Source organism: Emydura macquarii, unplaced genomic scaffold (genome assembly GCF_026122565.2).
Source record: "Emydura macquarii macquarii isolate MOO-44397 ecotype Brisbane River unplaced genomic scaffold, CSIRO-AGI_Emac_v2 contig_306, whole genome shotgun sequence".
Classification (NCBI taxonomy): domain Eukaryota; kingdom Metazoa; phylum Chordata; order Testudines; family Chelidae; genus Emydura; species Emydura macquarii.
In genome coordinates this window covers 7,341,375-7,363,230 of record NW_027130443.1, presented here as the reverse complement: position 1 = coordinate 7,363,230, position 21,856 = coordinate 7,341,375, and the positions used below count along the sequence as shown (strand labels likewise).

Here is a 21,856-nt window from a genome sequence, read left to right as displayed (position 1 = left end):
GGGCCTAACTTTGTAGGCACCTAAATTCACATGGCACCTAAGCTTTTGCTGCAAAAATCCCCCTAGAGTCCTAAGTTTTCTGCCTCTGGGCAGGCGTGCTGCTGCAGCAAACAGGCAGCCAGCTGCCTATCTCCCACCCCAGCTCCAAGGTGATCCACAGAGCAGGTGACGGTAGGTGTAATGGAAGGCTAAACTGTATTCTCTGGTTCTGCTATGGGGGCATGCTGTGTGTAACCCTTTCGAAGCTACACTCAGCCATACTTGGCAGTACATTAGAGATCGTGTAGTGAGCTGGGCTGGCGTGTGCCTATCTGAGAAGGAAGCTCTGTAGCTAGTCCATAGGCAGCACAGAAGCCTGACCTGCTAGAGGCATCCCTGCAACCTACTGGGTACATGGTGCACATGCTATGGCAGCAGGAGTAAAATAGTACCAGAGGAGAAGAGAACAGCATCTTTCCAAGCACCCGACTGCACAGAAGGACTAGTGCAGGAGGACTCCCCCCAACTCCCCCTTCATAACTCTTAGCCCAGGGGTTTACAGCATTGAATAGGAGCCTAGGCACCTAACCAGGATTTGTGGATTCCACTGGGGGGCTAAGCACTTAAAAGTTTGGTATTGCAACACCAAAGTCCCTTTCTGTATCCAGGCCTTCAGGTGGGCCTGGCTTTCCTTCCCCACCCCTGCTTCTTCCAGCTGTGTTTTGGTGTGTTTGTTTGGGATAAAGGACAAAGGGAGTTTGTTTGTTTGTTTGTTTTTTTAAATTAAAAAAAAAAAAAAAAGAGTTGGAGGAAATACTGGGAAGTGTTTACTTTCACTAGATCTCTTCAGCTTTGTCCCCAAGTCCTGTTGGAATCAGTGTCACCAACTGTGTGTGTATTTACAGGGGTGGTGATGATCTCTGGCTCTTAGTGATACTGACCGCCTGTGTAAGTTACTTTATCTTCATTTTACAGAGAGGGAAACTGAGGCAAAGTGACTTGCCCAAGGTCACCTGGTTTGCTAATGGCAGAGCTGGGAATAGAACTCAGCTCCAGTGAATCCCAGTCCAGTGCTCTAAATCAGAGACTCAGGTTCTAGTCCCAGCTCTGCCATGGACTTGAGCAAGTTGCCCTGCTCTGTGCCTCAGTTTCCCCGTATGTATAATGGGGGGTAATGAGGCTGTGAGGCTAGAGTGGCTTGATGTGTACAGGCTGCTGTGAGAACGGCAGCATAGAATTATTACTCTTGCATACAAAAACTATCTTCAAAGAATACAAAGGTTTGAGAACCAAGCAGCTGACAGGGGCAAAATGCCCCAAGAGAAGAGCTGATGCCCTGCAGCAGCAAACCAAGAACCAGTGAAGAGAGCCACATGGAGGTCAGATTTGATGACCTGACAGCTGATACTGTGAACAAATCTTGAGGGTGGGGAGATACAAACCACTTCCCTGGCCTGTTCCCCAGCCACATTTCTGCCAGGAGATTTGCATAACACTTTGTAAGCAGGGCTTTCCCTTGAGCCTCGTTCAGCTCTTCTGCAGTAGGAAGCACCTGCAGTAAATGGCCTTCCACCCCTGCAGGCTGCGGTTCCTGAAGGTCACAGTTCTCTCAGAGCTGTACAGCAACGGGGCTGGGTGACACTGCCCCCAGCACATCCTCTTCTCCCTTCATCTCCCCCAACTCCCTTAATTCAGTTGTGCTTGTGACACTGAGATTTGGCCACATAGCATGTGCAAGGCCTTGTCATTAAAGCATTAGAGCCACGCATGAAGCGTAATGGTCCTGGAGGTCTTTTCTGGTGTCGCGTTTCACCGCCGTGGGCTCCAGCTGAAAACGACATTTGGTTTTGCTGCAGCAGTTCCCATCTACACTACAGCCTGGAGCGTGGGGGTGAAAGATCAATAGACAGTCAAGTGATCGTTAAAACCAGGACAACGCAGCAGCAACTGCCTCATCAACAGCATGAGGAGTGCCAGTTACAAGGGGCAGCTACTGGCTCATCTAACAACCCCAACATTGCACCTTTCTTTATAAAATAAGATTTAGCTGCAGCCAACCCTTGGGGAGAGGCGAGGGAAATACCCTTGGGTTTCCCTCAAGAGTGAGAATGAGAATGAGTTGATAGGAACCAGCAGGTGGGCCTCCAAGGAAGGAAGTGGAGGTTTGAAATTCTACCCATTTCTCCTTCACGAGCTAGGTGCACAATCCGCGTGTTGCATGGCTCCAGCTTTTCCAGCCCCCAGCTGTTTCATGGGTCCCACTGCTGAGCGTCTAAGGCAACTGTTTGGGCTCAGAAAGGTGTGCTCTTCTCCCTCCCATTGGGAGTTGTCTTCTCTAGGTCAAGTCTGTGAGCACAGGGTGGAGAGTGGACTCGGCTTCCAAAGTGCTTTTAAAGCCAGAGCCTCTTCGTGACTGCAGGGTGGTGATGGAATTTCAGGAGGCTGGGGACCAACGCGCCGACGATATTGTTCATTGTAACAGATGCGTCTGGAAGTTCCAACCAAGAGCCCGGCCCCCGGATGCTGAGCTCTGCATGTGACAGCCGAGCTCTGTGCAGCAGCAGCCCCTCCCTACCACAAAAAGCGTGCACTCTAAATAGATGAGGGGTGAGGAAACCAGACAAAGACTTAACTTGATCATGGGCCCGGAGCTGGGGCGGAATAAGAGCAAGGAATAGAGCCTGTGAATCCTTTATGTCTAACTTGCACCTAGGTGCTGAACCCCGGGCCTTCCTTCATCAAGTTGCTTGTGCATATGGTCAGACCAGCTGCTTGTTTGTTTCTTAAGGAGTCACATTTTAAGCATTTTTGCTCTGAACCTTCACCTTTTTCCTTGGGGGGGGGGGGGGGGGGGGGGGGCAGGAAAAATTACACACTCCCATATTTGGCCTTTTGGGGCACTTTAATGATTAGTAACAACTTCTATACACATTTCAGCAGCTGCCAAGTAAGAGAATTAAGTCACAGACAGCAAGACTGTACTCTGTAGAAACTACTGGACGTGAGCAAATCAGCATATGAGATCAAGGGTGGCACACACAGAACTTAGAAACAGGGCTCACAATACAGGGTCCAGAAAGCATCTCAGCATTCCCAGCCAGCAGCTGCCTGCCAGGAGAACGGGGCTGTGTCCCTGCCAAAGGGCAGGCTGATGGTGACGTGAAAGGGCGGGAGAGGCACCACCCGCTGCTCCCCTATGCTTTGCTCTGCCTCCCTACCCCATAGAGGACCATGGGGTTAAGCTCAAGGGGAATTTCCAGAGTCAAATCCTCCTCTCAGCCCTCCCACAGGTAGCTCCACTGATGACAGAGGCAGGAGAAAGGTAGGTACATGTTTATGCCCTCAGCATCTGAGGCCAGAGGGGTGTGTGAGATTACGCGGACACCTCACCTACAGGCCATTTCACTGAGAGCATTCAGTGCGTAGTCAGCACAATAGCAAATTTGGAATACGGTTGGGGTCCCAGACAGCAAGTGTGAAAGGGACCTGAGCATTCAGCGCATCCAGGTGATTTGGCCAACACAGAACCACGGACTTTTTAGCATCTGTTCTCTATTGTTTTTCAGACTCACATGAAAGGAAAGTGCCCCTGGACAGGCCCAAACTCTTCCAGCTGTATCTATCCCACATGGGAGGCCATATAAATATTGTACTTAGAGCAAACTAAGGCTCCTCCCTTCCCTCTATCAACGGATCCTGTGAACCAGGTTTATATGGTATTTGGAGGAGCATAACTTCCAGGGGGTGGACTTTCAAAAGTCTTCAGTGTCTCTCCCCCACATCCCATGACAGAGATCAAAGCCTGGGTGGCACGGTAAGATGGTCTCTGTAATCAAGGCCTCGTTCTGAGGTGCCAACTCACTGTTTGGCCCTATCCTCAACTCTCTTAGCAGGCATCACAGCACAAAGCCCCATGGGCCAAGCAGATGATTCCAGCTGCAGATCAGCAGCTGTGTCATGCCAAACTCACATGCACAAGGCTAAGCCTGAAGAGCAAGATGCCCAGGCTTGCTTTAATCTGACAGCATGCTCGAACAGCCTCTTTGGCTCCCATGCCTGCCAGCTGACAGGATACAACAGCAGCCATCTGCAGTCGGGTTCAGGTATTTAAAGAAGAAACTGGGGCCATAATTTGTTCTTGTACAGGTCTGAGCATTCACTAGCTGTTTATTGCTATTCTTTGTTAACTGGGATTTTTAATGCATGTCCGTTTTAGGCATCTATCACAGTAGCTGGCATCCCTCACCTGTATTCTCATTTGCACTTACGTAGCGAGCATCGAATCAATGGTTACAAGATACAAAAACTATCAACAGCTGCAGTTAACATCAAATTCTTTCGAAGGAAGGGAATTTAAGACTTGGTTGGTTGTTTTTAAGCTGTTTTAACCCAGCAGCTGAGACTCAGACAGTGGCTAGACATTGTCATTCTTTACAAATTGAGTTTTGCAAATAAGTCAAAACTTTCCCCTAGGTCTCCCTCTCCCTGAGTGTCTGACACATTTATAGACAACAGCACGGTTATCGTAATGTAGGATGATCTGCCACTCGCCTCCTTTTCCTTTCACTTGGCAGTAGCAATTTTTTTTAAAAGTGTGAGCTACATTAGTGCCTTGGATAGATTACACTTCAATATGCAAAGGTACACGAGGATCTTGGGAAAAGCTCACAGCAAATACGGGTATAAATCAGAAATAATAATGAAAGCTAGTTATGACACAGCATTTATTCACAGAGATTTGCACTTTTTTTTTTTTTTTGCAGTTTGGTTTGATGCTAGAATTCTGTCCCTTCCCACACCATGTAGCTAATGACATAACATGAGCCCTACAGAACATAGTATACAATAAACACGTTGGGACAGTTCTCTAAGCCACACATGTTCAGTGTTCGGTCATAGCAATGAGAATGATCTGAAGTGGTAAAATATACAAGGCATGGAACCGCCACTGTAGTGGCAGGCACGGAAATGGACAAAGTGCCTCACGAGGAACCCACAAGTGCTACATGGAAACCGGTTACTTTACTGTTTTCACACCTCGTATTCAGAGCAACAGGCACTACTGTGTGAGTTTAAACTGGAATGGCAGAGGAAAGCAGGTGCGCGCTGGTCCTCCCTAAGGCACTGCAGTATCACCCCAGCATCCATGCTCATGTCACAGGCCTGTGTCTTGGGTCAGCTGCCCCCCAAGCCTTACATTCAACGTTTTGGCAGCAGGGCACATCTCTGACTCTTAAAAATTATAGCAGGTGCTGGGGTTCTTGGCCCAAATCGGCTTGCACTGAAATATCCCGGTGAGGATGTGCGCTCCTTATTCCTTTTGTTGTCTCCCTACAGTTACTGTTTGCATGAGAGCATTGAGAGCAAAGAACAAACGGTGTGACCAGCTGCTGCTTCCTCAGAGTCCTTTGGTATCTCAGATCTGATGGAAAGGGTCCCAGATGCTCCCGTGAGAGTCAGAGTTCTGAACCATTTACCGGATGGTCACAGAATCATCCATGGACCAAAAGCAACAATACACAGCAGGTAACACAGGATCGGATAGGAAAGCTGTGTCATGCAAAGCCCAAACTACACACTATGCACCACCCTGCACGGGTCAGACAGACAGACAGACAGACACACACATAGTAGGGGGCCCTTCTCTCCCGGCAGGTACAAAAGAGAAGGTTGTACGGCAATCCCACAGTGTGAACGATTTGGCAAAGGCAGGGCCAGGCTGGACGCCCTGTCCCAAAAGGGCATAGGAGGTGTGGCAGGAGGGTTGGGCGTTTTCGCCATGGGCACTGACTGGTGCAAGTTTCATATCACAGTGAAGTCTGAAAAAGCGGAGAAGAAACCCAACCCCTCTCCCTGAAACAGAAGCCCTCTTAACCCCTTACCTGACCCTCTCTACTCCAAAACAACCTGAGCAGTTGAATGGGACTCAAGCAACATGTCCTGTGAGCATCCCAAGGCCAGGGAGTTCAATCCATTGCCTTCAGGGATTTTTTTTTTTGGGGGGGGGGGATGGGGGGGGACGGGGACAACGACCATCAGCCTTCACCCACCAATTGTGCTGCTTTTACACATAGAAAGATGGAGAAAGCAAGCTTCCAATCTGCTCTTTCTGTAAGGACAAACTGCTACCCCCTTCACAAACCACTGCATCCTTTACACATGCTCACACCACCTTAAACCCTTCCTTGAACAGAAGTAAACATTAAGATAAACTAAGAGGCACTAATATTGCCGAGTACTAGGAAACTCAGGCTTGAGACTTTCAAACCCAGGTCCAAAAGTCTTCAGATGTTTCATCCAGCTGGAGGAAACCCAAGTCCCTGTTTTAGATCTCTTGCAGCGAGTGGACGGGGTCGCTGCGTTCTCGCTTCACTAGCGGCTCGCTGACACTTCGGGAATCTGCATCTGCCTCGCTTCCAAGGTCACTAATGTCATCTGTGGAGGACAATTCCCAGCATCAGCATTTTCAGGGGACAGAAAGGTGTAATTCAGTGAAACCAGAGGACAGAGGTTCCTTGTGCCAAGTTTTCCTTTACTCCTCTTTTTAGCATTTTTAAGTAACTTTTTATTTCTTCTGAGACGGCACCCTGGAAACTGATCATGTCCCCAGACCACAAGCTCTCCCTCCCCACAACAAATGAACCTGAATATTGACTTAAAGGGGCTACCTCTGAGGGGGAAAGAGAGAAAATTATAGCTGGACGATACCTTTATCCAGCAGTGTTGAGGACATAGATGCAAGGTCACTGAACTGAAAGAGAAAACAGCTTGAGTGAGTGAGGCTTAAAGAGTCCTGGATGTACAGACAATGCTCATCTGCCAGCTGCTTCAAAACAATGTTAAATAATAGCTAATAGTTACAAATCCTAGCAGCTCATTCCCATGCAGCACACTGGCCAGGTGTCATTATGTCAGACATGGTGCTGAGCAGTCAGGGGTTTGAGCGACCCAAGACCATTCAGGCCAGATGGTGCCTTGGGTGTGTGTGTATAGCTCCCATTTAAGCCAATGAGCAAACTCGTACCCAACACACACAACCCAATACACAGATCAAGGGGCAGAAACTGACTCTGTTAATGTAAAAGGAGAAACTTGCTTACCCAGTTCTGAAATCCTGAGCAGACCATCATTATTACAGACTTGGACCCACATTTTGTTTAAAGAAAAACTTAATACGCAGAGCATTATTATATTAGTCTCACGAGCTCCAGTACTAGCTAGCACTCCTATGGTGCTCTTCAGCTGTAGATCTCAGTCAGTAAACTGCTCTACCACAAACAAGTGAAACACATTTGACTCTTGAGTTTTGACTGCTACTCTCAGACAGCTCCATGCAATGTGATTTCATTCATTTAAAAGATGCTCTTTGGCTTGAATGGCCACAGTGCCACCTAGTGGACAAAAAGTTGCTGATAATCAGTGTTGGTCAGAGGCACCACACCGAGAGCTCTGAAGGCTGCAGTCCTTTATTATCCACAGAACAGGGAGCAGCAGGGCAAGCTCCTCGCGTGCTGATCTCAGAGTGCTCACCGCTGAGCTAAAGCAGCGGTCTCTAGGACAGAGAGGAGGGATCAGTCTCAGTAGCCCATTCAGTGGTTGGCCTCTCTTCCGACATGACTATTAAGGGCACAGATTAGCACCAGCTGAGGTGCTGGCGTTGTGGACATCTGTCTACTAGGAATGTTGTCATCACCACTGCACAGCTGGGAGATGGCAGGGACTAACCTACCTAGGCTATATTCAAAGCAGTGCCTTCAGAGGTGAAAGGCTCCATCTCCTATTGCCACTCCCCTAGGCCACTGAGACATCGGACACCACTAATTTTTAATCCCCGGTTAATTAGCTCCAACAGGATAGAGTATCCTGGATTGGATAACCACTTGGTCCTTGTCAAAGACAGCATCCCTTTTTAAAGAACGTAACTAGCTGTGAGGCCCAAACTTCTACCTTACAGCCTGCAAATCTGGGAGCTCCTTGTGTAATTAGGCTTAAAGCATTAAACAAGAGCAAACTTGTGCTGAGCAACCTGCCAGAATCAGATGGCAGGATGCTGGGTGTTTCTATGCTCACAGGCATAGAGGTGACCAGACAGCAAGTGTGAAAAATTGGGATGCGGGTGAGGGATAATAGGCACCTAAATAAGACAAAGCCCCGAATATCAGGACTGTCCCTATAAAATCAGGACATCTGGTCCCCCCAACAGGCATGCACATGACCATGCACACATGGCGCCGTCTCTCTCTGGTGCCTGTCTGCTCTGCTCTTAGTAGCAGTCAGTCAATTGCAATAAATAACATTCATGTTGAATGTGTGCATCCTGCAACTGAAAGAGGTAGCAGAGCTACGGTGAGGCCTTTCAACCTGACTAAGGACAATCAGACAGCCTTTAAAGAGCAACTTTAAGCCAGCTGCATTAGTCAGTTACTTTTCATGCCTCTATTATTTTAGTCACCTAGCATAATAAATACTTCTCTTTGACTTTTTGAAGTGCCTTATGACTTTATAATAATGGAGGCGCACCCTCTGAACTGCTGGGTAACACCATGAAAAACAAAACTGTGGCAGGAACATAAGTTAGTAAGAACAATAGAATACTGAGGAGATTTAAATGGAAAAATGGGATTAGTTCCCTTATGCTAGGAAGAATCCTTCTCCTTCTAAAATTTATGGAGCATACAAATATTTACAGGAGTCAAATGAATGACAATCAAACTGTCAAACAGTTAAAGCCCACAATTAGGGTTTGTTAGAAGTATAAACAGAACTAATTCCATGCCATTTTACATTTTTTTAAATTAAAACAACTTTTTGTGTATTTAAACAATCCCCTGCAGTATTAGAGATCTAATAAAATTAGCACTGGGCTAATGGGTCAGAATCAAGTGAAACTGACTAAATAGATAGAAAAGCTGACTTGTCTAGTTTCACTGTGTGAGTTGCACAAAAAGAAAATTATAAAACAAACAATATAAACACCAAAGAGTAAATCAGATTTTTAAATGTGTTTGTTTTAATCCAGCATGTTAATACTAGCAAGGAAACTTTCTTACTCAGTATTGTGTATGTGCACACCAAGCTTTAAAGGGACATGATCGACTTGAAATCCAGTCAGTTTTAAAAGTGATTTGGAAGTGGTTTAGGTGTAGCTCCTGTGTCCAAGCCTCACTGCCAAATCTTTTGGGTTTTATGATGAAGTGCCAGGATTTTTAAAAACGTGTTTCCCTCAAAAACTCAAAGAGGGGAAGTGGTTGACTCTGCACAGAGCCTGAGATTTTTAGAGGGGCCAGCGGAGTTGGGTATGTAAATCCCACTGATGTCTTAGACACTCTCTCCCAAAATGCCACCAAATACACAAATGGGTTCTTCCATTTCTGGCACCCAACTTGAGCCGATTTGTGCATGATTTTCAGAGGTGCTGAGCACCCACAATTCCTAGTAAGTCAAGAGGAAGAAACTGAAAGGTCAGGCCCTGGGCATCTCAAGTTAGATGGCAAAAGACAGGCATAAAAAATTAGCAAATCCTTCGGAAAAGGTGGCTGTACAGCATGCTCAGAGCACAGGGTAGTTTGAGTTGGCAGTATCCCTTTAACCATTGCTTAGTTTGGATTCTGTTACTAGGGCATAAACAGTGCTCACCTCTCCCATTACAGCGATTGGTGTCTCCCCTGTTGCCTGGGCAACACGATGCTCTACCAGATAAAACATGTATTCGTCATAGAGCAGGCGAATCAGGTGAAAGGAACCAAAGCTGGCAGCACTGCGCAAGGTGAGGTCACGGATCACCATGGAACTGGAGAACGGTTAGGAAATAAAACATTTTGGACACATTTTAGAAGCACATATTGGCTGGTGCGAATTCTAGAGCAGGAAAAATCATGGGAAACGCTGAGTCATACTGTGCAGTACTAACATGCTATCTTTAGGGATGATCGTTAAATTCTTCCTGTCACCCAAAATCTCAAAGCCCTTTAGGAACACTAATTTAGCCTCACAAATCCCCTAGCAAAGGAGATCCAGATTCACAGATGGGGAACTAAGACCCAGAATTAGGGCCTGATTTTTCCATTGCCCTGAACCTCGTACAGTCATTCATGCCAAGGTAGAGTGATTTAGGAACCTAACTTTAGGCACCAAGGTTTGAAGATATGGACCTTGTACAGTCCGAAGAAGTGGGTTTCTGCCCACGAAAGCTTATGCCCAAACAAATGTGTTAGTCTTTAAGGTGCCACAGAACTCTCACAGACTAACACGGCTACCCCTCTTGATCTTGTACAGTGTTTCTTTTTTAAGTCTGGCCTGTAGATGGACAAAAATACAGTTTAGCAGCACGGTATTTTGGTGCCCCAAGCAGGTGCGGGTACACTTCAAGGATAAAAAGAGACTGTACCTATAGAAGGACCACTTCAGCAGGAACTGCCTAGCTGCCTTGGGGAAGCTGGGGCTTCCCTCATGGTGCTTTAGAACTTGGGTGACAACGTTATTCAGCCAACTGGCCCACTGATCAAGAGAGCTCTGCTGCTGTAGTGTGAGTTTGAAATCCTGCTCCAGCTTCTGTACCATGCCTTCTTCACACTGGCACACCCATGAGGCTTGCTCCTGCCGAGAGAAGAAGAAGAAATGTGAAATCAGTATTTACATGCATGAGCAAAACTGCTGTTCATCCCATCTTATGGCTTTTGGTGCATCCTGACTCCTATTTCTAGCAAATGAAAATGTTCCAATCCAGCAGAATAACATTCTGGCTCACAGTACTCCATGAGCATCACTGCTGTATGTAGCAACAACAGCTGAGATTTTCAAAAGATTCCTTATTAGTTGCTAAACTATCACTGAATTCAATGGGATTTGGGCACCTAACTCTTTAGTCCTGGGTGAGATTTTCAAAAGCACTTACAAGACTTAGGAGCACAAGTCTCACAGGTTTTCAAAGGAACCTATCCTCCTAAATCACACAAGCACTTCTGAAAATCCCACCCATTAAACCTTTCACCAACTGATATCAACATGGTTTTTAAACATTAATAAGCCTCTCAATCCACCATATGATGTAGGTCAGTGACCTGCTAGAAGTCAGGATTCGAACTCAGGAATCATGACTTCCAGTCCCCTGCCCAAAGCACTAAATCAGGGCTTCTCCTCAAACTTGTCCATAGCATGGGCCCCACTTTATAAAGTGATTGTCTTATGGACAACTCCTTTCCTGCTCTTAACTTTCTGACTTCCCTTTGGCACCTATAGCAACAGCTGACCTAGAAAAGTAATGCTGGGAAAGTATTTAATATACACTTAACTGTCTTGTAGTGCAATCTGCTAGCTGGAAAGAAGGAGGAGCTAGCACTATATAACCAGCCAGATTTCTGCAGACCAGGTCACATGGCCTCAACTGAAACATCACAAAGTCACCTGCACATTGGCAAAGTCCACCCGATTGAGGTCGCTGAGCATCTGGTTTATCTGGGAGGTGTTCTGGAGCACAGCACGAGCTGCCTGAGCCAGATGGTTCAGAGAAGTGTATCTTCGTAACGTCTGTGCAAAGGCACTCACTACGCCGACCTGTAATAGGTACATCCACCAGACAGATTATACACACACCTTTCAAAACACTTAGGACACAAGCACTATGCCACCTTTGGTGAATGTATAAAGGCACGACATTCTTCTATTGGTGCTGCTACTTATAAATCTTTGCTAGCACTCTTCACTGTAATAGCTCATTGCTACATCATATCAACCAAATTTTCTTCTTTGACAGGGTTACTGGCTTAGTGGCTAGAGGGGAAGTAGTAGACATGATATATCTTGATTTAAGTAAGGCTTTTGACAGTTCCACATGACATTCACATAAGAAAACTTGGGAAACATCTGGATGCAATCACTGTCTGGTGGGTGCACAACTAGTTGAAATAGTGTACTCAAAGAATAGTTATCAATGGTCTGCTGTCAAACTGGGAGGGCGTATCTAGTGAGGTCCTGAAGGGGTTAGGTCTGGGTCCGGTACTATTCAATATTTTCATTAGTGACTTGGATAGTGGAATGGAGATCATGCTTATAAAATTTGTGGAAGATAACAAATTGGGTGGGGTTGCAAGCACTTTGGAGGATGGGATTCAAATTCAAAATGATCTTTTAAATTGGAGAATTGGTCTGAAATCAACAAGATGAAATATAATAAAGACAAGTGCAAAGTACTACATTTAGGAAGGAAAAAAATCAAATGCACAACTACAAAATGGGGAACAACTGGCTAGGAGGTAGTACTGCTGAAAAAGAACTGGCGGTTATAGGGGATCACAAACTGAACATGAGTCAAAATGTGACGTAATTGTGAAAAAGGCTGATATCATTCTGGATGTATTAACAGGAGTGTTGTATGTAAGATCAAGAAGTAATTGTCCCACTCTACTTGGCATAGGTGAGGCCTCACCTGGAGTAGTGCATGCAATTCTGGCCAACATGCTTTAGGAAATATGTGGAAAAATTGGAGAGCCCAGAGGAGAACAACAAAAATGATAAAAGGTTTAGAAAACATGACCTATGAAGAAACGTTAAAAACTGGGCATGTTTAGTCTTGAGAAAAGACAACTGAGGGTGTGACTTGATAACAGTCTTCAAATATGTTAGCAGCTGTTACAAAGAGGATGGTGATTAATTGTTCTCCATGTTCACTGAAGTTAGGACAAGAAGTAATGGACTTAATCTGCAGCAAGGGAGAGTTAGGGTTAGATATTAGGAGAAGCTTTCTAACTCTAAGGACTGGAACAGGGGATCAAGGGAGGTTGTGGATCTCCATGGACAAGCACCTGTCAGGGATGGTCTAGGGTTACTTGACGCTGCCTCAGCACAGAAGCTGGACTCCTTTCAAGGTCCTTTCCAGCCCAACATTTCTGTGATCTTCCCAAAGCAACCCTGCCACTTTATTGTCTAAATGAATTGTCAGAGTGAAACCTTTGGCTCTGTGTCAGCAGCATGGGTGAGTGCTACAGAAACGTAGGGCTGTAGAGGAAAGTGAGCTGCTTTGAGCAAGTTTATCAGCTGAGACAATTTAGTGTTTATGTAAATCAAAGACCGGCAGAACTGACAAGTATGGAGACAATGCAATTAAACAAGGCCTACTGCCTGCACTCCAGCTTTCTCTCCACTAGAGCATCATTACTTTGCAGATGCCTTATTGCATGATGTTTTATCTACAACTACCGGGTGCAGGAAATGCTTGATGAACACAGTGTTTGAACAATTAATCATTGCCCTCAAGTACTACATCTGAAGCCTGGAGTTAGAAATAGCAAATCCAGGCCCCAGAATACATGCTTCATGAGATGAAGTGGCTCCGATCATATATTCCATGAGGACGTATCACCACATCCAGATGTCCATCATCATGTGACATGGACTTCTCTGCACATCTTGCTATTCTAGCTCAACACTGCCTGCTTATTATGCTGGGTTGAGCATGGAGCATACCCAACTGGCTGAGAGGTGAGCAGTGATGGTGTAACAAGGCCTAGCAGAGGCATGTCAGTAAGGTGAGCCCAGAGTGCTCGTCACCAAAGTCTGAAATACTAGTACAGGTACCCAGTCCAGCGGCTTGGAACCACTGCACAAAACCGTAACAAAAGTACTTCCCCCTGTTTGTAACAAATTCCTGCTGTTTACCTTTGTCTGGACTACCTGTGGGGGGAAATCGCTCATTGCATTCATCAGCCATCCTTCCAAACTCTTTGCAAAATTGCGGATGGCTTGCGTCAAGGTGCCTACAAGAGAGAAGTCAGGATAGTTAGAGAGGTTTTTCCAAATTGCTTTAATGAGACCTGCCAGTCTAGAACCATTCTGGGAGATACTAAATCAAGATAATAGCTACTGGATCAGAAATTATACCATATGAGCCGAGTGCAGTTACAGATTAACCTGACGAATGCAGTCCATTGGGCTCTTGCAGAAAATGAAAACTGAAATGCGTTCATCAGGCTGTGATTTTTATCCAACAAATGAAATCACTCCCTCTTATTATTCGAGGCATATGTGGAACATTTCTAAGGCGATTGGCATCTATAATAATAATAATGCAAGTGCTTGTGTGGTCCAAGGTATGAAAATTGCAGATGACTAGAAGTTCACAGCACTGAAGCTATCAGTTGCCTTTTTAAAACAAGATTGGATAACTACTTTTTAAAAGATATGCTCTAGTTCAAACAGGAATTATTTTGGGGGCAGTTCTCTGGCCTGTGTTATACAGGAGGTCAGACTAGATGACCACAATGTCCCTTCTGGCCTTGGAATCTGTGAATCTATTTTTTTTGAGCTGCATGTGTATAGTATAGTCATTAGAAATAAGGTCTAACATCAGAATCCATTCTCAGTCCAATAAGGACAGTTACGTTTTTGTGCTGTAGGTACTTGTTGAGCCAGGTTGCTGCTAAGGACCTTGGCTAACATTTTCAAAGCTGGGTGCCTGCAGGCAGGCTATTAAATCCCTATTTAGGCAACTGAACAAAAGTAGCCCAATATTCAGAGATGCACTGATGTGAATGGAAGCTGCAGATTCTCAGCATCTCTGAAAACTAGGCTGCTTTTATTGAGTTGCCTAAATATGGAGTTCAGGACCCAACTTCATGTACCAGGTTGTCAAACGTTCATCCTTGTCTCCATTGTAAAGCTACAATGTTACAAAGTTAAAAGTGCCTTTCTGGTTGTTTTTCCAATCAAAACGAATTTAACTTGTTACTTTTCATTTACTAGGTCACAATAGCAAATAAACATGTTTTGTCATATATTTTTGCTGGGTTTGCGGTGAATGACAGGTACCACCGACAGGAGAGAGGCATTTAAAGAAAAGGTTATCATTTCCAGTTAATGTAATGTTGGTGAAAGGGGCTGGGCTGGCAGTTCTAAAGAAGCAAACCTTCTTGTTCATTCCCTGAGAAGGCCAGGCAGTGACAGCATGAGTTTTCTCCATGCTGCCTGTCTTGCTAACTATTTTGCTTCAATCCTGACATACAACCTCACCTACACAGGGGCCATTTATAGTCCATTCAGTCCTTGCCTCTTCCATTAAAACCATATTTAAAGTACTTACCTGACCCCAATACAGTAACACCTGAGCACCTCAAAATGATTTACGTATTTATCCTCACATCCTTCTGAGAGGCAGGGAAGGGCTATTATCCGCATTTTACAGAAGGGGGACCAAGGTAAAGATAGACAAAAGGGCCAGCTTTTTAAAAGATAGTTAGGTGCCTAACTCATACTGATTTCAATGGGAATTAGTCGTCTAAATACCTTTAAAAAGCTGGCCCCAAGTGACTTGCCCAAGGTCACATACAAAGTCTGTGGCAGAGCTGGGAGCTGAACTCATCTTTTCCGAGTCCCAGCTTAGCATACCAGCCTCCAGACCATTCTTCCTCTATCCTGTTAACAGAAGAGAACACTGTGGTGGTTTTCTGCAATGGCACCACCAGCTCACCAAGGAGACACTAGCTGGCAATACCTTTTGCTCACTATTGACCTGGACAGAGTCTGAACTAGTGAATGAGGGACTGATCCAGCAAAGCACCTAAGCATGTGCTTAAGTCTCATTGCTTTCAGTAAGACTTAAGTGATTGCTGAATAAGGGCCTTGAAGGTAAAAGCCTCTGCATCCCATGCTAATCTCCCACTCCAATATCTATATATAAAGAGAGACCCTGACCCCAAAAATCCATAATGTGCAGTACGGGCCAGAATGATGTGACATAACAGAAAGATATATCTCTAAGGAAGCATTCAACATGGATTAACTATGCTTAAATACATTCTATACATATTAAGCCTACATTTTCCACCTTGGTTCCTGGCCAAAGCCTGAGGCTGTGATAATGTAATGAACTGAATTTTTAGAAGAGGGAAAAATATATGAAGGCATCCAGGAGCCATGATATGCTGGCCAAATGGGAATAATTCCACATTGAAGAGACAGCTGTTGCCATGACATATAAGCTCTAATAAAAAACAAAACCTTTCTACATCAGCCTTTACAATGGAAGCCTCTATGGCAAGTGGTAGCCAACCTCAGTGACTCATCAATTTCTATGTATCACACAACAGCAGTGACTCAGGAGTGAAACAGTAAGAAACATGAAAGAAGAAATCTGGGCAAGAGTCAGGGCTCCCCATGCCATTCATGCCTTCACAACACACTTACCAGGCACCGGCCTCAGCACGTCAGGAATGAGGACCTCCACCAGGGCCTGATACAGGATGTGATCACAGCTTCTCATCCATTTCAGGATGGGGTCGTATTTACACAGGGTGATCAGCTTGTCCTTCGGGATGACCCCTTCGTGTTCTTCTTCACTGCATGTCAATGAGTAACGTAGCGTTAATGGCACATTTCACTTCATGCACACACAGTTGTTCCATATTTCTCACCAGAACAACATAGCTTGGGTTTTTAGTGAAAGACAACTTCTCGGGTCTCTCTTAGGAGCCAGCGCTTGTTCATTTGAAGGGCCTTCAGCACCTCTGGGAACTCAGTTCTCTACTCCTTGGTTCTGCCAATTCTGGCCAGGATCTCACCTCCAATCTGCATATCCCATTTGGCTAACTGGACCTCCCCTCAATTCCTCCAGTCCTCTTACAGAGGTTACCACCAACTCAACCATCCACAACAGTTGCCTTCCTCCTTCTGGCTCGGTGATTCCCCATTCTCCTCTTTCTAAAACAAATGCAGCTCAAAACCCAACTTTTCTTACTACTTTCAACAAGCAAAGGTTCCTCACAATGAGGCTTACCATTCCCAGAGACTCACACTTCTCCTTTCTGCTATTTAACCTACTCCTCTTAACTATCACATTGCCACTGAGGTGACTACTGTGACATGTGAGTTTGGGATGAACGATATATTGCCAAATTAAGTTGTATTGCCCAATATTGTATATGATCAGTGCCAAATTTGCCTGGAAAACAAATACATTTTCATGGAGGAAAAAGCCAGTTCAATTGTCTTCAAGTGTACATTGTCTTCAAGTGAATGAGGTCAGTTTAACCTGCCTCAGTTTCTCTTTATATATGGGTAGAGGGGTCTTTTGTATGATTCAGTCATAAGACATTGTTAAATTATGTGTAGATAAAGTTGAGATCTTAAGGGACTGGCATGAAATTGAATTAGAACCACTAAGATGCTTTGTGCTGGGAATGGGGGATTTTCCCAGTAGAATACATCAAAATCATCAGTGCCAAGGCATTCAGCTTGTTCCTGTTCTTAAAGAGGTATTTATTATTGCCCAAACCACCATCATGTTAGAGTTAAATGAAGTGCAGTGGAGTCTTCTTAAAGCGAAGTCTTACATACATATTATATATAGGCTTGGAAAGATTCGATTTTGAATCGGTAAATATCATTTTCACTGTAAACACACAAGCCAACAAAAATATGTCCCTCAATAATTATAAAAATTTACAGATATGCTAAGTAAGAAAAATGCTGCTTAAGAACTTATTAGAGTTTGATTTAAGAATATTTACTTGTATATTTTGACATGTGATGTTGACAATTTGTGTTTTAAAGGATATAAAGCTTTAACTTTTTGAATCTCAAAGCCTACTGTCAAATCCCTTCAAATTCCAGCAACTGTTAACATTTAAAATCCATAAAAGTTTTTTAAAATGCTTAAAAATAAACACCGATATTATCCATCAAAATTACAAAAAATAAGAATTGAATGTTTCCAAGACTAATTATTTGTATAAAAACAGAACAGTACCAAACAACGAAGCTTTGCTCTAAGTGGAATAGTATTTTGCACATTGTGATGCATTTAAACAATCAGAGGCTTTCATTCTTCTCCTTTATAAAGAGTTTTATTTTATCAAAATTAACTTTGGGCAAGAAAGACCTACTTGTATGAAATGGGATAGCAATGAGCAACATTTTATAATTTGGCTACCTTTTCTCAGCTCTGTGGATTCAGATACTTAAGTGACCAACAACTGAAGCTGTCTGTCTTTATTTGTAGTTCACTGACTCAGGCCTCAATCATGCAAAGACTTACACATATGCTTAACTATCTGCACTTAACTTTCTGTGCGTAGTCTCACTGAAGTCAATAGAATATGCACTTTGAGTAGTTCTATTGACTTCAGTGAGACTATTCACAGTGCATAAAGTTAAGCACACAAACTCTTGCAGGATTGTGGCCTCTTTGTGTTAAACTGTGTCTTCCCTGATCGTGCAGCCCCCTTGTAATAATTTTCTCAGTATTGTAAGATTTTTAACAATCCCTCAATATTCCATGATTATCCCAATTACTATGCACCCCTATTTCTGTTTCCTATCTCTAAACTAAACATCTGAAAAGAAACCTGCAGTTATAACATTTTTTTGCAGCGATCTATCCATAGGGCACTCTCTGAGGATAAACGAGTTAGAATTTTAAGATTATTAGAATGAGGGGATTTTCTCCCCATTTCCCAAATGTTTACAGTCCTTGCTCGGAGCATAAAAGATTAGCATCTGAAATCCTTAAATACAGTCAGTGAAAGTAGTTACTCTTTAGACTTTCGGTACAATTCAAACCATTTCAGTTTCCTCTATATTCACTCACTGCCCATTTCCCTGTCCTTTGGCAGCAGGTTACTAACGCATAAACAGGGAAGAATAGGAAATAACAGTGAACCAAACAAGAGTACAATGAAAAGATCAAAGTACCACAGTTTGTCAATATCTGCCCCACAACAGAAGGCATTTTAAAAAATTTTTTATGACAACCTGAATAAGAAAGGGTCCCAGTTTTTCCAAAGGTCATTACAATCTTAGACTGCAGTCCTATTGGCTTCCTCAGAAGTCATTCTCTAACAACACTCAGCAGCATGCTGTTCTGTCTGCTTTTTCTGGCCTTTGACAAAAGCAGTGACCCACTTCTGTTAGTCAAAATTACATGTGTTTTAGATTAGTATCTGTAATCAAAGGTAACAGCACATCAAATAAATAAATAGATAGTAAAATCCTCTGCTTCCAGTATTTAATTACAATGGTATACTTCTAACTCTATTCCTAGAATAAAGTCCAATCCTGGCAGATAATTAACATCCTTAACTCTTACAGATCAATAAAAGTATGAAGCTGAAAAGTCATGGTCTCTAAGGTAAAACATTAGTAAAATTTAGGTCACCCAAAGGTTAGCAAGGGCAAGCGTGTACTGTTTACCTGGAAGGCATGATGGTGGAGCCATCACTAGATGGGGTTTTAGAACTCCAGAAGGACTGCCACAGCTTCTCAATGTAATGAAACTGAAGGTTCATTACAACATCCAAAGTTGCCTAAGAATAAAGATGACAGCTCATAAGATGCTCTGATTATATCCAGCCACACAGCTTCTTTGTGAGTGCAATACCCTACTGTCTGGATTAGATTATATACAAAGTAGAACAATCTAAAATGTGTTATTTGAACAAACATCAGAATATAAGGAGATCACACAGTGAGGAAACAACTTGAACTATGCTATCAAGTGAATGAGAAACATTCCTGTTCAGTACCACTCCCCAAGAGAGCCAGATTGGAGCGGGAGGAGCATACTATGGAGTCAGGTCCTGTATCAAACAAGCAGAGCCTATATTGTTACCTCACAGTGTCGTCTGTAAAGAAGCTGTAGAGTCTTGATATCATTCATGGTGATCCCCTCTTGTAAGAGGACATTTCCTAGATCAGGTGCCGGGAAGTCAGGAAAGACATGGGTTACATCTAGGAGAAAAGTTGGGAAAGATGGCAAACTTTAACAGATGTTCATAGTTTTACAGGACTATAAATTAGGATGCAATTTTGAAGCAGCTGGTTGCTATATTTTGTATTTCAAATAACTTATAATGAAATTAGTGAATTGAGACTGGTTATTCAATACGTCAACAATTCACTTCCAAAAAAAAAAAAAACCACCACTGTCCAATTATTCATTGTAGAAAACAGAATGTTTTTCTTGCAACTAGGAGAAAAGAAACATGAATGCTTTGTATCATTATAATGTGCATTCCCATTAGATTTTCTCTGAAGTCTGAATAACATCCCTTTGGTATTTTGAGAGCACACTGGAAAATTTAATTGGATGGCAGACATATCAGGTAAAACTGCATTTTAGAGAATGCTCAGACATGGCCATGTTCTTGTGTGTCATTAATCAGACACATGGGGAAAAACAAAACAAAAAATCTATAGTTTGGACTGGGCAGAAACTGGATAAACTATTGATACCACTTGTCTTGAACCCACTTTTACTCCTCCTAGGCTCCTTTGAAGGAGAAGCTGGTATCCAGCAAGTTCTTAACACACTCTTCCCTAAATGGAAAAAATGCTGTGGACTGTGGCAACTATTAGGCAGTGCGTCTTGCACCCCGTCCTCCTCCCACATATGCAGAAATCTATATAGGAGGCCAGCCTTATTAGGCAATCTCCCATATTAGAGGATTGCCTAACGTATCCCAAAGTACACAGAGTACAGTTCCGATCCGCCATTATTAGAAGGCTACCTCCAGTAAGCAGCAAATATTTGTTGATTTCTTGATTGGTCACTTAAGGTTTCAGTGTATTTTAGATGCATGCTCCGCTGGACATGAACCTCCATCCAGAGTAGTTGGATTTGAATGGAATGTCTTTGTCATAGGAAAGTTAGCTTCCCAAGACGTTAATGCAAATCTTGGAAGGGATAGTGCAAGGTGCATGCCTCTATTGTGTCTGTATGCATCGCAATGACAACAAATTTACCATCTTGGGGGCTCTCTCATTTAAGTCATCCCTACAAAAGGAGTTAGGACTAAGACTCTTGTTAGCCTTGTTCTTGAGGGCAGCTAATTTTTCCATTTTCAAAAGGAATGGAAGCAGGTCCAAAAGAAAAGGTTGAGGAGCTTATTGATGTGAATGCTGTAACATCAATACTAAGGACAGGAGAAAGTCTCCCAAGAAAATGAAAACTAATCTTAACTTTTGCCCCCAACTCACCTTAAACCTGAACATTTTTGAGACTTAGCAAAGTTCAGTGAATGGGAAACCTAGGTGCAAGCAAATATAATTTACAAAATTACTAGTTAAGGACTCCATTCTTCTGGTTGTAGCGCTTCCTGCCCTGGGAAGTCCCACAGAAGTCAGCAGGGGTAGAATCTTAAGATTGCAGGGAGAATTTTAAAGAAAAGATGGCTACTTCTAAGTCATGTGTACATAAATGCTATTTTTTAAGAACTGAAGCATGCTGTACATGACATCTTTGCAGCATGACTTAGGAAAGCTGTGCAGATTGTCGGTGTTTTAGGGTTAGCAAGGGAAGTAAAAAAAATGTAAAATAAAAGATATGGCATAATAAACACTTAAGGATATCTTTGGCAAATGTTGAAATAAAGAGGCCCCTAGAACAGCAATAGACTAGGCCTGCTGTGCAGGGTGGGGAAGCCTTTTCAAGTTAGAAATCAGTAGCATCTCCCAGAAATGAGAAAACTGGAAGGAAGCATAGAACTTGAGTTGAATTTTCTCACCTATAAACTGCTGATGGTGCTGACTTTGAGCTGCAACTGATTGTTCTGGAGTAGTGTGCAGACTGCTGTTGGATCCACTCTCTGCAATGCCATCCATCTTTTGTGTAGGTCTGTACCTAGGAATATAAAAAATCCTCAAAGTACAGCTTGGTAGTATGCACATTTCAAACATGCAAACACACACACAGTGAAAGAAGTATCTGGCAAAGTCATTTACCAGTACAGCACTTCTGCATTAAACAAACAAACGAGTCACTTAATATGTCAGCATACATTTATAAATAGTTTATAAAGGGTTAAGAAAATAATTGTTTTAATAAATGGTTAATCAATTGTTTGATCAACAGGTGGTTTATAACCATGAGGTTGCAGCCACCTATAAAACC

At 43.4% G+C, this 21,856-nt stretch overlaps 1 protein-coding gene across 7 annotated transcripts in view; it reads right to left on the bottom strand.

Annotated features, from left to right (window-relative positions):
• Nucleotides 1-4,004: 4,004 nt before the first annotated feature.
• The window catches only part of RFX2 (regulatory factor X2), a 137,430-nt gene continuing 119,578 nt past the window's right edge, over nt 4,005-21,856 (bottom strand). For all 7 annotated transcript variants that reach the window (XM_067558004.1, XM_067557995.1, XM_067558013.1 and 4 more), the window contains 10 exons: nt 21,471-21,586; nt 19,577-19,695; nt 19,159-19,271; nt 16,156-16,307; nt 13,633-13,730; nt 11,383-11,532; nt 10,367-10,575; nt 9,616-9,769; nt 6,688-6,730; nt 4,005-6,414 (listed from right to left, as the gene is read on the bottom strand). In XM_067558004.1, the coding sequence (XP_067414105.1) occupies nt 6,305-6,414; nt 6,688-6,730; nt 9,616-9,769; nt 10,367-10,575; nt 11,383-11,532; nt 13,633-13,730; nt 16,156-16,307; nt 19,159-19,271; nt 19,577-19,695; nt 21,471-21,586 (1,264 nt within the window). In that variant the 3' untranslated portion in view covers nt 4,005-6,304. The remainder of the gene's footprint in view (nt 6,415-6,687; nt 6,731-9,615; nt 9,770-10,366; nt 10,576-11,382; nt 11,533-13,632; nt 13,731-16,155; nt 16,308-19,158; nt 19,272-19,576; nt 19,696-21,470; nt 21,587-21,856) is intronic.